The following is an 18,829-nucleotide window of genomic DNA, read 5'->3' as shown; positions in this document are numbered from 1 at the left end:
TTTTATAATACCCTGCAGGGGATTTGTGTGGTGATGTTAAGATGTTTTCAACAATTCTGAGGTCTATTCATGAATTTAGTGAATTTGAGTACACACTTTATGCTACACACTATTCTAGGCACAATATTAAATAGCACTCATTAGTTCATTTCTTGAGAATTGACTACATACTTAGCACACTTCTAGACATTGTGGATAAGCTAGGGAATAAAACCTACAGTCCCTGCCCTCTAGGAATATCTATTCTAGGCGAGGAGACAGACAATAGACCTGATTGAAAGTCAGGTTATGGTGAGCAAACCTCAAGGGATGGATTGAGGCTGGAGAAGATTTGAGACGGAAACCAACTAGGTATGTAATATCTGGGAAGATTAGAGTGTAGGAAAAGTGATCACTCTACAAACATAATGGAAGGGTCTTCATAGACCTAAAGCTAGCAGAACTTGGAATGTAAGGAATGTAAGGGAGCAGAGGTGAAGAGAGAAAGTCACAGATGTGAGTCTAGGGTGTTGAACCCTTATAGTAGCAAAAGTTATGTGCTAGTTTTGATGGCTGAATTTGAGATTTTGGTGAGACCCCCAAGTGTAGCTCTTTCCTCAGATCAGCATCTCTCAAACTTTGGTGTGTGTCAGAGTCACCTGAGAAACTTGACAAAAATAAAAAGATCCAGGGTGTATTCCTTCAACCAGTCTGAGACTCTTTTCTTTTTTAAATTAGATTACCAGGTTATTCTCCCACAAAGTTTGTGAACCACTAGCTTAGGTAACCAGGGATACAAACCTGTATAGAGGGATTGAGCTAAGGGCTGGAGATGTATATTTTGTATACAAAAATGTTGAGCCTTATTGGATGGATCAGCTCTCCCAGGTGATGAGTATTGTTTATTGATGAATCAATGCATGTATGAATGGCTATTACAAAAACTAAAAAAAAAAAAAAAAAGCTAGAAGGAAAATTTTAGGAGAAGGTAGGCAATCCTATCAATTGCAGTAGCCTGAGGTCAAGAAGCCTGAAATATACAGGAGTGCTGGTAGACTGAGTCAGAAGGAAGCTATTGCTATAGAAGAGATGGGGTAGTTAAGCACAATCAGTGAATTTAGGCTCTGCCATCATTTATAGCATTCATCCTGAGCTGTTGATGAGCATTGTTAGGGCAATAAGATATATATAAATATTCACACACATACACACACACACACACACACACACACATATATATATATATACACACACACATATGTATACATATATTGTACATATATATGTATATATATGTGTGTGTGTATATATATATATACACACAATACACATACATATGTATATGAATTTATGTATATGTTTGTATGCATGCATGTGTATAAAAGTATAGATGTTTAGCTCTAGAATCTTCGTTGTGCCCTGTTGCTATGTTGATGTCCTTATAGCCCCCTCCTTCAGGTTGTGAATGTTGTGGGAAGGAAGGTCTCTCAGGAATCTTGCAGGCTGTAGAGGAAGGTCTTGGGGAGGCTGGAACACAGACAAAGGCAACCAGATGCAAGGATCATGTCTCCAGTAAGCTGCATACTCCACTTGCCACTCTGTTTTGCAGTGGTTCTTTGCTCCCCAAGAATATAAATGATTTCTAGAAATTGCACAAAAATATAAAATCTTACTTTAAGATCTGTTAAAAGTTTTTTAATTCCAGGCACACATCTCCTTTGAATGGATAAATCTTTGTGTCATGAAGCAGAGATGCTTATTAGCCTGCTCACTGGGATCTGCAGGTTCGTAGATGAAGCATCCAACCTTTCTTGTATTTTGAAATGTCATGTCCAACTGCCTCTTAATGAAGATTCATTTATCCTTTTCACATTGTTAAGTATGGTCTATGGGGATAGACTTCTCTCAGTCCACATGAATAGAGCCCATTACTGCTGATGGAAGTTTTGCACATGCCTGAGTAGGTGAATAGGCATTGAAATAATCTACATTTAGATTTCCACAGTCATTTTTATCTAGCTACTTTCAGACTTCAATGATGATCTCTTTTTGTCTCCAAATGTTGTTTGACATTGATTATAGGTTATCTGGTAATGGGTCTGAGTTTGTTACTTTAATAGGTGTAAGTATTTCTTTCCTCTGTTTCAGCTGAGAAGTTTTGAGAGTGAACTATTCACAGCCATTAAGAGATCTCCAATTTAATTTGTCATCATGCTTATTCTGTAGTTCACAGTAAGTCCAGAGTACTGAAGGAACTGAACAAGTGGACTTGTAGACATCAGATAGCTGGCCATGGTGTTGGCCATGGCGTCCCAGGATGGTCAGAACTTCTTCCAGCCTCTCTCTTCCTGGATATCTCGGGTTTATGAAGCTCTCCAGCAAGCAGGAGATATGTTATCTGCTTCGCTGGTTAACTTAAACAAGCAAGACTCTAAATTAAGTGAAAAGCTAGACCAGGACTTAGATGATATTCAGATTCAGGAAGCTTACTTTGAAGATGAAGAACAAGGCAATGATTGGCGTCAAGAGGATGAAAATCCCTTGTTTCTTGAAGTGGATCATTTCTCCTGTTGTAATAGTGATTTGCAGGACTCTGCTCAAAGTTCAAGCCCCAGACTTAGCCAACCTGAAAAGGACTCCTGTTCCATAATGTCCCAGTGGCCCAGTCAGACCCTTGATGACCAAAAGCCACCATATATGCTCTCTTCTATTGCTGAGGAACAACGTCACCTTGAAAAGCAAAGAAGTGGTCTTCAGCACAGCTTTGACAGCCAGCTCTCTGGTATTTTAGAAAATGTTAATGGAAAAATGCAAGGTAAGGTAGCCAGTGATTAATTTCTCTGGGTTCTGCCAAAGGACATTTCTACTAATTTTATTTTGACTTGTTTTAGTTATCATATGAATTTTATTTTTCTCTCTCTTTAAACGTTTCCACATACTGGCTTTTTATTGAGAGATATACTCCTTAGGAATATTTTCAATATATAAAACGTTGGGAGATCTGTATTTGTGGGCTCCATACTCCAGAACAATAGTTCAGAGCAAGCAAAATGGTGAAAACAAGTTTGTGGGCTGTGTTTGAGAAGCCCTTGTGCATATGTCATGCTTTTTAAACGATCTTTTAAAATGTTCTCTTTTTTTCACTTGGTTAGGAATCTCTAGATGTTACTATATTATTCGGTGTGAAATCCTGTGCAAAAAGCCATACTTGTTGCAAAATTTTTAGTTGATAACACTCCAAGAACACTTTTCACAGCGTTTCACTGAGATGTGATGTGAGATGACAGTAGATAGGAAACCTCTGAAATAAGAATAGCTTGATTTTCTTTAAGCCCTGAGTGGAAAGGACACATTTACAACAAACTGTCTTTAGAGCTTTATCCTGTCAGATATGTTGAATATAGTGAAAATGTAATTAACTCTGTAAAAGTAGCTATAGTATGTCCTGGCATGAATTTCTCATGTTTCTAACGCTCTAAGCCTGAAGTAAGAACATTCGACTTGGTTGAGGGACAGAGGTACATGACAGGCCAAGAAAGGTGTTGGGTGTGTATATGTGATGTGTGCTTGTAATGCATACATATATCACCAAGATTCTTGGATCTTTTATGTGACTTAAAGGTGATGTCACTAATTCCTTTCTTTTTGGGGGAAGCAGACTTTTCTGGAATACCACAGCCTCTTCATCCATTTTCAGTGATTCCTCTTAGTTTTATCTTTTTAAGGAAACATTTTATCCAGATACATGAAATCTTAGAAAATGAGGAAACATAATTTCATATTCTTTTTATAGTACTTTCTTGATACTCTTACTTAAATTAATGTTGAAATGCTAGAATAAATTGGAAAAACAAGGGAGGCTGATATTCTTTCTGAATATGACAAACTTATAAATAAATTCAATTTCCAGCTTTTAAAAATTATCTGTAGAGATAATTTTAGAAACATCTGGGCAACCAATAGGATTTCTTAGATTTGACTTGAAATTTCTATTCCTAATTTAGAAAATTCTTGCTAAAGTTGAACTGTATTTAAAATGATTAACATGAATTTGGCTTAATAGTTGCTTGAAATTGGATTTTTAAAATTTGTGTAATTGTTGTAATAATCTAATGGCAGTAAAACAATGTGTTTATTGGTTTATTCAGGGGATGTTTATTCTGTGGATCATAGCCTCCCAGAAGGCAGGAGCCACATCATAGATTAATTTTTGTATCCCTAACATCAAGCATAATGCTAGGTATATAATAGGACACCAAATAATAATTAATGATGGAACATCATTACAACAAGGTAAGCTAACAACTCTAAGACATAGATACTATTATTTTTCTCACATCACAGTTGAGAAGATTATGCTTAGAGAACTTGTGAATATACCCAAGATCCATATTTAGAAAGAGGCACAGCTCAGGAAGTCCAATTCTAGAGTTTATACATATTATTTCTCTTTTTTTCCTCTCCCTTTTCCAAGTTATAATTTGCATATAGTAAAATTCATCCCTGTTAGTATATGGCTCTGTTTTAATACACAGTCTTGTAACCACTGCCACAACTGAGGTATAAACCATTCCATCACCTCAAAAAAAATTCCCCCAAGTCCCTTTGTACTCATTTCTCTACCACCACCTCTGGGAAATTGCTGGTACATTTTCTTTCTATCATTTTTTCTTCTCCAGAATGCTATATAAATGGAAATATGCAGATGGTAGCCTTTTGAATCTGGCTTCTTTTATTATGTGCTTACAGTAATGCATTTGAGATTCATCCATGTTGCTGTGTGTTTCAGTAGTTTGCTGCTTCTTTTTTTTTTTTTTTTAATTGCTGAGTAGTATTCCACTGCATAAATGCACCACAGTTTGTTGATCCATTCATCAGTTGAGGGATATTTGGGTTGTTTCCAGTTTTTAGCAATGTAAATAAAGCTGCTATAAACATTTGCGAAACAGGTTTGGGTGCAAATGTAAGTTTTCATTTCAACTAGGTAAATACCTAGGAGTAGGTCATATGGGAAGTATATGTTTAACTTTAAGAAATTCTGCTGTTATCTGAATACCACTTCACATTCCCAAAATTAATGTAGTCACTCATTTTCACTTTACCATGGTGTTATCATAAAATGTTTTTCAGCCATTCTCACAGGTGTGTACTGATAGCTCTTATTGGGAGATCACTCTCCTCTGGTCTCCAGTCTGTCCTATGAGCAAAGTCACAAACAGCCTCTTATTTTAGACTATCTTTTCAAGGATGTTTGTATGACAAAGAGCCTTGGAAGATAGAGATAGCATCTCTCTTCAGAGCAGAGAGAAGATTTGTTTGCCTTTCAGTCTAATAAAGATAATGTCTCACTTCAGGGCAAAGCTTAGGCAGATTTGCTTGCAAATGGTAGAGATTTCACAAGCTGGGTCTTCCTTGGCTGTGACATCGCTTCCATGCTGGGCATCTATCTGAGCCTGCCTCTGCATCGCCCCCGTAGTACTTGGAGAGTGGGGGACTGACGTGAATGTGATGTTCATGTAGTATGTGGTACTGTAATAAAACATCCTTTGTCTCTGACTCAAGTCTTATGTCTTCTGCCAACATCCATAAAAATTGTAGCAGGCAAAGTTGTTAGTGTGCAAGTAGGATAAAATCTCAAGGCCTTTCATAGGTTTTAACTCTTGTTTTGATTTTAATTTGCATTTCCCCAATAACTAATGACTTCGAGCATCTTTTCATGCAGTTATTTATCATCTGTGTGGCTTCTTTAGTAAAGTCTTCAAATCTTTTGCCCACTGTTATTGAACTGCTTTTTAATCTTCAAGACTTGAGTGTTATGTTTATATTCTGAGTATGAGATACATTTCTGGATCTTTTCTATTGGTCTACAATTTACAAATATTCTCTCCCAGTTTTGTGCCTTGTCTTTTCCTTCTCTTAATGGTGTCCCTTGAAGAGCAGAGATTCTTAATTACATGAAATCCATCTCATCAAGTTTTTTATTTTTATGAATTGTGCTTTTGTTATCATATCTAAGAAATCTTTGTATAGCCTAAGGTCACAAAGACATTTTTTCTGTGATTTATTCTGGAAATTTTAGAGATATGGGTTTTACATTTAGGGATATACATTTTGAGGTAATTTTTAAATATTATGTGAAGTATGGATGAAAGTGTTTCCCTCCCACCCTCAATATAGATGTCCATTATTCCTATCTCATTTGTTGAAATGATTATCCTTTTTCCATTATGTGCTTTGGGATCTTTGTCAGAAATATATTATCTATACATGAGTGGGTCTATTGCTGGACTCTATATTTTCCCAATAATCTATATTTGTATTCTTTCTCTAATATCACACTGTCCTGATTCCTATAACTTTTTTTTTTAATTTTAGAGAAAGCATGTGAGCAGGGTGGAGCGGCAGAGAGGAGGAGGAGGAGGAGGAGGAGGAGGAGGAGGAGGAGGAGGAGAGAGAGAGAGAGAGAGAGAGAGAGAGAAAGAGAGAGAGAATGAATCTTAAGCAGGCTCCATGCCCAGTGTGGAGCCCCATGTGGGGCTCAATCCCATGACCCTTGGATCATGATCTGAGCTGAAATCAAGAGTCAGATGCTTAACTGACTGAGCCACTCAGGCACCCTTGATTCCTATAGCTTTATAATAGGTCTGGAAATCAGGTAGTGTGGGCCCTCCAACTTTATTATTTTAAAACATTGTTTTGATTATATTTGCTTCTCCATTTAATTTTTATTTTTTTATCATTTTAATTTAAATTTTAGTTAGTTAACATATAGTGTAATATTGGTTTCAGGAGTAGATTTTAGTGATTCATCACTTATATATAACTTCCAGTGCTCATCCTAACAATTGCCCTCCTTAATACCCATAACTTATTTAGCTCATCCCCTTACCCACCTCCCCTTCGAGCAACCCTCAGTTTGTTCTCTATCATTAAGAGTCTCTTGTGGTTTGATTCCTATATACATTTTAGAATAAACTTTTGATTAAAAAATTATGCTGGGAATTTGATTGGAATTGTGTTGAATCCACAGATCAGTTTGGAGGGAATGATATGTTGATAATATTTGTTTTTTCAATTCATGAACATGGTATATTGCTTTATTTAGTGCTTGGATTTTTTTCCATCTGTTTTGTAGTTTCCAGCATAAAGGATCTCATAGATATTTTGTTAGATTTATACCTAAGTATTTCCTCTTTGGGGATGCTTTTGTAAAGAATACTTTTATAACTTTAAATTTAAAACTGGTGCTTGCTAGTATGTAAAAATGCCATTGACTTTTGTATAATGACCTTATATTTTGCAATCTCTCTAAACCCACTGTTAGTTCTAATAGTTTTTTGCAGGTATTTTGGGATTTTCTACATAGAAAATAATACAATTAGTGGGGAAAAGGACAGTTTTATTTCTTCCTTCCCAATATTCCTTTCTGTTATTGATTTATCTTAACTGATTATGCTCTATTGAGCACTCTATTGAATAAGAGTGATGAAAATAGATATCTTTGCCTTGATCTTGAGCTTACTAGAAAAACTTTGTCTTTCACTATTAGTATTTAGGTGTAGGTATTTGTAGATGCTCTTTATTTTATTGAAGAAGTTCCCTTCCATAGGTTTGCTATGAGTTTTTATCAAAAAGGAATTCTGTAAAATGCTGTTTTGAAATATTGAGATTATTATGTGATCTTTCTTGGTTAGTCTGTTGAAATGAATTACACTGATTAATTTTTGAGTGTTGAAGTTGTCTTGCATACCCAGGATAAAATCCATTTGATCATGGTACTGTTCTTTTCATGTATTGCTGGATTTGTTTTGCCAGTGTTTTGTTGAGGATTTTGTTTTCCTTCTGTTTTCATTAGGGATAGTAGGCTGTAGTTTTCTTTTCTTGTACTCTTTGTGTAGTCTTGGTATCTGGATAATGTTGGCCTCACAATGAATTCACAATGAATTCTGAAACATTTTTCCTTTCCTGTAGTCTAGAAAAATTTGAATTAAACAAGCTTTATTTGTTTCTCAGAAGTTTTCTATAGTTTTCCAGCGAACCCATCTGAACCAGGAATTTTGTGTTGAGAAGTAGGGATGGGGAGGGGGAATATTTTCAAGTACAAATTCAGTTTCTTTAGTATGTATAGGATTATTCAAGTTATATGTCTTTTTCTTGAGTGATTTTATGCAGTTTGTGTTTTTTCAAGAATTTTTAAAATGTCATCTATGTTGTTAAATTTATAGACATAGTATTTCCTTGCTATCTTTTAAATGTTTTAAATTTCCTGGTATTGGTGATTTTTGTCTTCATATTTTGCAGAGGGTGTGGTCTGTCTGAGTAAATTATTATCTAATTTATATATCTTTTTTCCAAAGAACTAGTTTTTGGTTTTATTAATTTTTCTTGATTGTTTCTCTGTTCCTGATTTTATTGCTTTCTACTATTATCTTTATTATTTTCTTCTGCTTGCTTTGGTTATAATTTGTTCTTACTTTTTTCTAATATAATTATTAAATGTATAAATTTCCCTATAAGAACTGCTTTATGTGCATCCAATAATTATTAATAAGTTGTCATTAGAAAATATTTTCTAGGGGCGCCTGGGTGGCGCAGTTGGTTAAGCGTCCGACTTCAGCCAGGTCACGATCTCGTGGTCGGTGAGTTCGAGCCCCGCGTCGGGCTCTGGGCTGATGGCTCGGAGCCTGGAGCCTGTTTCTGATTCTGTGTCTCCCTCTCTCTCTGCCCCTCCCCCGTTCATGCTCTGTCTCTCTCTGTCCCAAAAATAAATAAAAAACGTTGAAAAAAAAAAAAAAAGAAAATATTTTCTAGTTTCCCTTTGACTTTTTTTGATACGTGGTTTACTTAAAAGTATGTTGGTTATGTTCTAAATATTGGAAATATTTTAGATAACTTTCTGTTACTAATTTCTAGTTTAATTCAGTATGGTCTAAGTACGTATTTTATATAATTTTGTGGGTTTTTTTAATTAGTTAAAGTTTGTTTTATCATTCTGAATATGTTCTGACTTGTTGAATGTTTCCTATGTACTTGAAAAAGACTATGTATTTTGCTGTTGTTGGGCACAGTGTTCTATAAATTACTTCACGTTTTTTGAGGATGTTTTTCTCAGAATTTTTTATATACTTATTTTATCCACTGATTTTGCCAACTGATTTTGTTTTGTTGATTACTGAGAGAAAAGTATTGCAGTTTCTAACTCTTCTTGTGGATTTGGCTATTTTTCTTTCCAGTTCTAGCAGTTTTTGCTTCATGTAGTTTGAAGCCCTGTTATTAATTCCATATACATTGTAGAAATATGTGCTTCCTTGATGAATTGACTTTTTGCTCATTATGTAATATACCTTTTTTATCCCTGAAGTCTATTTTGATATTAATATGACTATTCCAGCTCTTTCTTTTTTTAAATGTTTATTTATTTATTTGTTTGTTTTGAGAGAGAGAGAGAGAAGCATAGAGAGGAAGAGGAAGCAGGCTTGGTGCTGTCAGCAGGGAGCCTGATGTGAGGCTTGATCTTACCAACCGTGAGATCATGACCTGAGCCAGAATCAAGAGTACAATGCTTGGGGCGCCTGGGTGGCTCCATCTATTAAGCCTCCGACTTTAGCTCAGGTCGTGATCTCTTGGTTCATGGGTTCAAGCAAACATTAAAAAAAAAAAAGAATATGATACTTAACCAACTGAGCCACCCAGGTGCCCCACCAGTGTTCTTTTTTTGTTTTAATTTTTTTTAAATGTTTGTTAATATTTGAGAGAGAGAGACAGAGTATGAGCAGGGGAGGGGCAGAGAGAGAGACAGAATCTGAAGCAGGCTCCAGGCTCTGAGCTGTCAGCACGGGGCCTGATGTGGGGCCCAAATTCAGGAGCTGTGAGATCATGACCTGAGCTCAACCAGCTGGGCCGCCCAGGAGCCTCCCAATATTTTTTTGATTAGTGTTGACATGGTATATTCATTAACTTTAAATTTATTTTTATATTTATAGTGGTATTCTTGTGCATGGCATAAAATTGGGTCTTTTTTTTTTCATCCAACCTAACAAATTTTCAGTTAATTGGTCTTTTTTTTTCCACTGTTTAGTTGGTCTTAATTGTTTATATTTAATGTAATTTTTGATATTGTTGAAATAAAATCTGTCATTAGATTATTCCTATTTGTTTCACCTATTCTTCGTTTCTTTTATCCTATTTTTTTTCTGCCTTCTTTTGAATTGACTATTTTTAAGATTCCATTTCCTCTCCACTCTGGGCTCATTATTCATATCTCTTTTTTTTAATTAAAAAATTACGTATCTTTTTAAAAAATGCTTAATGGTCATGCTAGGATTTACAACATATATCTTTAATTAATTGCAGTCTACCTTGAAAAAATATTTTACTGCTTTAGGTATAGTTTAGTAATACTACAACAGTATATTCCCAATTTTTCCTTCAAGTCCTTTGTTTTATTGTGATACATTTTGCTTTTATACATGAAAGAAATACTCAATACATTGATGCTGTTTTGCTTTAGATGGTTGTCTCTAGATTGGTTGTCTCTCTGATTAAAATAAGAATGTTTGCCTCATTTATGCTATTTGAAGTCTTTAGCTTAGGCGTATATGCTGCTAATGAATTATCTTAGTTGTTTGTCTGAAAAATATTTATTTTTGAAATAGATTTCAGCTAAGTATGGAATTCTGAGTTGACAGTTATTTTTTTCCCCAGCATTTTAAGGTTGTCATTTCACTGTCTCATGGCTTGCATAGTTTTCATATGAGAAGTATGCTGTAATTCTTACTTTTGTTCTTCTGCATGTAAAGTGTCTTTTTTTTCTATTGGATACCTTCAAGATTTTGTGTTTATCTGTGGTTTTCAGCAGCTATATCTACGGGTGTGTGTGCATGTGTCCGTATGTGTGTGTGTTCTGGTGTTGATTTGTCTTGGTGTTCTCTGATCTTTCTGTGTCTGTAGTTTAGTGAGTTTCATTACTTCTGGAAAATTCTTGGCCACCATCTCTACAAATACTGCTTCTAATACATTCTCTTTTGCTCCTCTCTCTAGTATTCCAATTGCACAAATATTAGACCTTTTGATACCGTCTCACAGCTCTTGAATGTTCTTTTTCCTTCACTCTTTTTTCCCTTTTTGTACTCCAGTTTAGGTGGTACAATCTAATGACATCTATTCTTCAAGTTTACTTTCTTTGTGTCAAGTCTGATGACGAGTCCACTGAAAGTCTGACTATGAGTTCATCTCTGTTACCATATATTTTTATTTCTAGCATTCTGATTTGATTTTAAAAAATAATTTCAGGGGCGCCTGGTGGCTCAGTCAGTTGAGCATCCGACTTCAGCTCAGATCATGATCTCAGGGTCAGTGGGTTCGAGCCCCGTGTCAGGCTCTGTGCTGACAGCTCAGAGCCTGGAGCCTGCTTCAGATTCTGTGTCTCCTTCTCTCTCTGCCCCTACCCCGCTCACACTTTGTCTCACTCTGTTTCTCAAAACATAAATAAATGTAAAAAAAATTTTTTTTAAATAATAATTTCAGTCTTCTTTGCTGAAATTTCATATGAGTTTATGCATGTTCCCCCTTTTCCCACTATGACTTTTAACATGTTAATTATAGTTACTTTAAGTTTCCTGTCTGGTAGTTCCAACATCTGAGTCATCTCTGAGTTTGGCTTTTTTGATTGCTTTGTCTCTCGATAGTGTATTTTTCCTTTCTTTTTATTTTGCTTGTCTTGTAATTTTTGATTCAAATCAAACATCATAGGTAGGGAAAGGAAATAGTATTTCTGTCTGGAAATAAGATTAGCCTTTTCTTAAGCCATACAGAGAAAGACAGATACCATATGGTTTCACTCTTATGTGGATCCTGAGAAACTTAACAGAAACCCATGGGGGAGGGGAAGGAAAAAAAAAAAAAAGAGGTTAGAGTGGGAGAGAGCCAAAGCATAAGAGACTCTTAAAAACTGAGAACAAACTGAGGGTTGATGGGAGTGGGAGGGAGGGAAGGGTGGGTGATGGGTATTGAGGAGGGCACCTTTTGGGATGAGCACTGGGTGTTGTATGGAAACCAATTTGACAATAAATTTCATATATTGAAAAAAATATTAGCCTTTTCTAATGCTGGGAGAAGGTTGGGTCAATTTAGTCAGAATTTGATCTGGGTATGGGTTTTGCTGTTATTGTTAACCTCAGTGTTACATAGGCTTCAAAATTCTCTATTATTACATTGTGTCTAGGGTAGGGGCTTGTCTTCTACAGATTTTTGTGAAAATCTGCTCTATCTTCAGCCTTGAGTCTCCTTTTTTTGCCTGTGCCTCAGAAAGTGTCTCTCTCTTTAGGCTTTTGTCCCTCTCCTGGAAGGAGCCTTCTTTCTTCTATATTACTTGGTATTTGCTAATGTGGTGTGGTTGTGTTGGAAATTTCTGTTTTCTGCTGTTTTGGAGCAGCCTATTTTAGGCAGTTCTTATGTCCCTGTGTCACAGAGTTAGGGCCTTCTCAATAATTTTGCCCCTCCCCTGATGGTCTGACCCTAAGAATTCTTTCTGCCCTTTTCCTAAGGTGGAATTTTTAATTTTGTTTTATTCACTCATGTTAATGTGTTTTTATCTGTGGTTTAGGGGTGACAAAATTTGCTTCCCTTCCCCAAGTAGCTTAAAGCCTTTGTTCCATAATGTAAATATCATAGAAGAATTTTGGCAAGACTTCTTACCTCTCCTATAGTAGCCACTCTTCCCCTCTTCCAGGACTGCACTATGAGAGAAACTTTCTTTACTCCTGTTGTGCCCTGCCTCCAGTCTTTCTTATGAATTTTGTGGAGAAGAGCTTCTAAATGGGTTTCGATTTTCCTTGGATTTGTGACTCCTATGAGTTCTGTACACTTGTGCTTGTCCATAGTTGGCCTTTAGAAATTCCTTGAAAATATTAGCTTCTTCTTACCATCTTGCATAAATCCAGCATCTGCCCCTAGCAAGGCAATGCTTGAGTCCTTTATTCCTTTGAAATAAGTTTTCTTTTTTTCGCTTTTGGACTGGTTGTTTATATTATGACTAGAGCTCTCTGATGAGTTTAAGAAATGTGTCATTTTACAAATACCTATATTTTATTGTTTTTGTTGTGAAAGAGTGGGAGCATTATTTCCAATGTTCTACATCCTAAGTAGAAACTGAGACTTAGAAAATACACACTTAAAACTATATTCTAAAATTGAATTGGACATTCTTATTAATAGAGTAGCATGTATGGGCTGGGAGATAAATGTACAACTAAGATATTGGTTTTCCTATAATGAGTTGTGTAATGCCTAAGAGTTAGTCATATGTAATGAGTCCTATAAAAAAAGTTTGTGTAAAGCTACAAGAACTAGGTACATGGTAACTCTTGAGATAATTTTATCAGAGATGGTCAGAAAAGGTTTCACAAAGCAGGTGATATAGGACTACAAACTGTAAGCATGAGTCAGAATTTAACAGGTGGATGGAGGGAGAAAAGCATTCCTTTTAGAGGAATGGCATGAACACAGATATGTGGACAAGCCTGACATTTTTAGGGATGGAAAATGAGGCTAGAGCTTAGGTTGCAACTGAGAAGGTCTTTGTTTTTTCTGTGTTAGGGATTTAGCTTTTATTTTGTAAGCAGTTGGGAATCTCAAGAAGATCATAATCATAAGTGACACCAACAGAGCCTTGTTTTAGAAGGATAACTCTAGCATCAGTTTGGAGGCTAAATTGAAGGGAAGAATGTATGTTGTCTCTCTAGGGAGCTATTGTAAGAAGAAATGGTATCTAAAACAATATGAATACATATAGAGAAATAGTTTTCATTATTTTCATGACACAATGAAGTCATCAAAAAGGCATCTCAGGAAGAGAGTCTTTGACAGGGCTCTGACAGAGCAATGGGGGCATTGGCTTATTAGTGGAGGCAGAAGTCCAGGTTTCCCTCTTGGCCTCCTTAACTCTTGAAGGGGTGGTCCTCATTATTGTTGGGTGAGGATGGGAGTTCTATCTTCCCATGTGAGTTCCACTAACACTGAGTTGAGGGTAGCCTTAATACTGTTGGGTGATGGTGAAAATCTTGTCTCCACTAGAGCTCCTCTGATACCCCCCAAGTTGGGAGGGGCAGGAATGCCTCAATTCAAGTCTGGGTCCAAGTTCCTCATGTGGCGTATTCTGATAGAGATAGAGGATGCTTATTATTGGCTATCAAAAATGAAAGTCCTGGATCCCTACTTTGCCTTCTTTGGCACCCTCTGGTGGGGATATTGATCAGGGTGCCTCATTATAGCCTGGTGAGTATGGGAATGTAGGCTCCCCATTTGGACTTTGCTGGCATGGATGAGGGTAGGGAATAGTTTTTTTCTTTTTCTTTTCTTTTTTTATTTTTTTACTGTGCTGTTTAGCTAGAGTAGAACATTGATTATCTGAGTTTTCTTTTTTTTCTAGGCTGCCCCTTCCCTGGTCCTTTGCATAGAAAGAGTGGGCTTTTCTTGGGAACTTTTTTGTCTGTGCCTGTTGGCATTTATGGGTTTCCAGCTTCTTTGGCTTCATGTCTGAGCTATGTGTGGCAAAACAACCCAAGAAAGTCACCACCATGATGTTCCTTGAATTCTGGTCCCTGGCCATTCTACCATCTTCTCTGTACCTTTTAGTCTTCCTATCTTTGTTTTATATACAGTGTCTAGGGTTTTTGATTGTACTTAGGGGGAAGAATAGGGAAAAGTACATCTATTCTATCTTCCTGGAAGTGAAAGTCTTCTATTTAGTCCATAACAGTATTATAACTAAATCTCACTCGCTTTTTTTGATTTCACAGTGAAACTAAGAGCAATAGAATATGACAAAGGGAGGTGTGAATGTATAGGTCAATATGGGGAGAAAAATTTCTCTAAAAAGAGAGGTTTTGTATGACGGCTTTTCTCAATCAAATGCTTATTGAATGTCTACCATGTATACAAAGCACTATGGGGAGTGGACAAGTGTACACAAGTAGAGATCAGCCACTCCTTCAGATTATTGCAAAGCTTATGCCATTTGTTTAATATGTTCCAGAAGATGCACAAATGCTTTCAATGTCCTGGCTGTTGGTGGGAGTTGGGAATGCAGTAGAGACCTAAAATGAGACAGTCTCATTGGCCCAACTCACTCATGACTTTATAGGTGGGGGAGCTTTACTAAGTTGCCTTTAGGGAGTTTTCATCTTTGTCTCTCTTCCTGATGTGATATAGCCCACTAATTTACTTCAAATGCCTCTTAACCAGTGAACAAAGACTCTTGTTCCTCTTTCCTCAAAATATGTACATACCCTGAGCCCTCTACAAAACCAGGATAAGGGACTGGACTCTCAGCTGTATGACTATTAAACACTTGGTTTTTTTGGGTCTACCTGCTGACTAGCAGTCTTAAATTATCATCAGTGCTCAGTTTTTCTTTTATTCCAACGGATCACGGCAGCTGCAGTACATGGCTGCTTTGCAGTCTATTAAAGAGATGTATTTGGAGATACACTAGGAAAAGGCGGCATTTTAATCAGTGATTTATATGCACTTTTTAAAAAGCCTTGTCAAATCTGCTTTTCCCATTTAACCTTGAATTCTTTTCATAACATTGTATCTTGATTTTATGTTCCTTAATGTGCCATATTTTTTCTCTACAATAGATTTTAAGCTAAATTGGCCCAAAACAAGAGGGATGCTGAATGCTTTTTGTAACCATGGAAACATTTCTGGGCACTTACTGAGGATCTGGTTGCCAATAGTAATGTAACAGAGAAAAGAGATACACTTCATTTAGCAGTTGCCTATGATTAAGAGGCAGATAGACTCCTTATAGTGATATCTCAAGATAGGTTTTTTTGGTTTAAAGACCCAAATCCAAAACACCAACTTCTCAGTCAAGAAGCAGTTATGACACTTTGATATGTGATGGGAAAGAGTTCTAATTGCATTTAAAAATCATCTTTGTTTTCAGTTTTTCACCTCATACTTTTTTTTTGAGACTGTTTTTTAACCACATGTATTTGTTTCCAAGAAATATGCTCACTATTTCCTGAAATAGCCTGCTAATGGAATTAATGTGTTCCAAGTACACTGGCATATAGAACTTTAGATACACTCTTTGGCTAGATGGAATGAATTAAAAAAAAATAGAACAGCAGGCTTTGAAATCATGGTGACATAATTTGACTTTTCGGTCAGATTATGAGGCTAATATAACATGAAAGGGAAAATCCTACAGTCTTAGTTACTGGTGGGTCTCAAGATTTTATGGATTCGGGGTATTTTGTTCTGTCAATGTTGTTAGGATTGCTTGTGGCAATTGAGACTAAAAGGCATCAGGTAATATAGTGCAATTGATTTATAAATCATATGAGCTTTATTTCTTTTCTGTAGGACATGTTATGGCATATGAAATGTTGCATCCTGCCTTTCCTTTGTTTGCAATACTTGAACTTTGCTTTTGCATTGACAAAGTGCTTTCTTGAAAGTAAACTTATCTCTAGTTAAATTTGTCTTCATTCATTAGTCCTTCATTTGATAGCATATGCCATCACGTTCCTTGGTTATTGAGAATTGGTCATAAAAAAGTTTAGTATTCTGCAAAATCTTCAGAACTTGTTTTCTAAAAACCTTTTGAGGTTAATTTTCTTGATATGTTGACTTGCATGTTTTAGAAAAAGTAGGTATTAATGAACATGCTAGGAGCTGATGTACAGTATTCAGAGTCTTGACTTGAAGGCAAGGAGACTTATTGCTACTGCTATGTATTTTGCAATTTTGTGTCATTTTTAAGGGAAATTTTAGGCATGTAACAAATTCCTGCATGGACAGAAGTTGGAACATATGACTTATTCAAATGGTCAGAATGTGGATTAAATTTTTACCTTGATTTCTGGGTATTATTATAATAGAATGCTTGAACATTTTTAAAGGCAGCTTTAAAATGAGGAAATAAAGTCCTTTTTTCTTTTCCTACTCTTACCATCATTAGGAATGGATTAGAGAGATAGGAGGTAAATTATACTACAAATGAGCTTAAGTTCCATTTTTCCAATTCCCAAGGAACAAGGAATTTTTCTTTAATAATGGAATTACTTGATAATGAAAAAGCTCAGGGGTCTTCTCTGCCCCGAGACTCACACAGTAATAGAGCCAGGTGATTCTTTTTTGCAATTATCTATCCTATTAGGGAAGAAGCTGGAGCCAGGTAGGAAGTACAAACTTAATAAGACCTTTTCTTCATTTACTATCTGGTTTTCTCTTGCTGAGCAAGATTTTTACGTGTGTGTTTGTGTGTTGTTTATTCATCTTTTAAAATGCCATAGAGATACTATCTTTTTTTCCCTCTTGTATTCTCCTTCCTTTGGGAAATCCCCCTTCTCCCTCCCCTGGTATTCTTGTTAGATATCCACCTCTGAGGAGAAATGGTCTTGTTTCTGAAAAGGAGCCTTATAAATAATGGAGTTTCTGATTTGTGATGATGAGTTCCTTTTCCCTTTGAGCTCTTGTTAAGTATGCTCAAGGGTGGTCTAGGCCACTGCTAATGGAGTTTTTAGTGCCCTTTACATTTCCTACTTTTTAAATTTATGAAACATTTCAAAACACAGAAAAATATAGCATGATATAACAAACATCCACAAATCCACCACTTAACTCTGCCACATCTTAAAGTTTTGCCACATTGAACTCCAATTTATTTTAAAGACGCCATCCAGGACCAATATGATTGGAACCCTCTGTGAACTCCTCCTTGTTTTCTTTCTCTTCTCTCCTCTAGGAGTAAAACAAGTCTAAATTTGGGGGCGTGATTCCCAGTGTGTTTTTATTCTTTTGCTGCGAGTATTTGTATCTGTAAATTTCACACAACATAATTTTGCATGTTGGAAAGCTATCCAAATGATATGATATTAACCATGTTATTCTGCAACCTGTTCTGTTTACCTCTCAATGCTATGCTTTTGAATGATTCAGACCCATGTAGATTTAGTTTATTTTAACTGATATATAATAGTCCACTGTATTAAATAACATGCCATTTATCCATTTACATGTTGATCCAATTTATCCATTCTTATTAACACCTAATTTATTTCCAGTTTTTCACGATAATGAATAATTCTGCCATGTAAACTTATCTATGAGCACATATACCAGAGTTTCTTTAGATGTCATATATGAAGGAGACAGTGCTATTTTGAGCCCCTTGCTTTAACTAGGTAATTTCTTCCTGGGTTGAGGCACCTTGAATAGATTCCTTGGTCCTCCCCCAGTTTTTCTTGAGGTGGTTCCAACTGGTTCTGTAACCAAGAGAGTTATAACCAATGGTGTGCTGAAGGCATTAAAAGAATCTAAGAGTTGTCTGTGCTTTCCATAGCAAGTTTAAATAATGAATGAAAACATGGGCAGTGACACCAAATTTTAGGGGACTAACAGGCTCCTTTGAAACTTTAACAAAAGTTATGAACCTACTTTTTCAGAAAACACATGCAGGATATACCAAAACATTTTTATAATGAAATTTCATGGGTTCATGGACCACCCAAAGTATATCTATGATATTCTAGATTAAAGTCTACAAGGTGTACAAAAAAAGCTAGTGATAATACAGTCAGGAGTCAACCACTGTACCATTTCATTTTAAATTTGACTTTTTTCCTAAGAAAATAAAATTGGAGAAATACATTAGGATCTCCATTGGTCTTCAGGTATTCTCTCTCTGCTCACGTCTATTCTGCTTTGTCCTGCTTTGTATGTTGAGGCTGGTATTCTGCAAACTACAGTTTTCTTTTGCCAGGGGTATTCTCCTATGTTGTGCCAAAAGGAGCAGTGGAGGGATACTGGAAGATGGAAGGAAGAAAGAAAGGAATTC

At 36.0% G+C, this 18,829-nt stretch overlaps 1 protein-coding gene across 1 annotated transcript in view; it reads left to right on the top strand.

Annotated features, from left to right (window-relative positions):
- The first annotated feature begins 2,132 nt into the window (after window positions 1-2,132).
- Window positions 2,133-18,829, top strand: part of SYT16 (synaptotagmin 16) — a 101,779-nt gene continuing 85,082 nt past the window's right edge. Inside the window, exon 1 of the mRNA XM_049611539.1 lies at window positions 2,133-2,794. Coding sequence (XP_049467496.1) covers window positions 2,272-2,794 — 523 coding nt within the window. The 5' untranslated portion in view covers window positions 2,133-2,271. The remainder of the gene's footprint in view (window positions 2,795-18,829) is intronic.

Source organism: Panthera uncia (assembly GCF_023721935.1).
Source record: "Panthera uncia isolate 11264 chromosome B3 unlocalized genomic scaffold, Puncia_PCG_1.0 HiC_scaffold_1, whole genome shotgun sequence".
NCBI classification, from domain to species: domain Eukaryota; kingdom Metazoa; phylum Chordata; class Mammalia; order Carnivora; family Felidae; genus Panthera; species Panthera uncia.
This window is presented reverse-complemented; position numbering and strand designations above follow the sequence as displayed.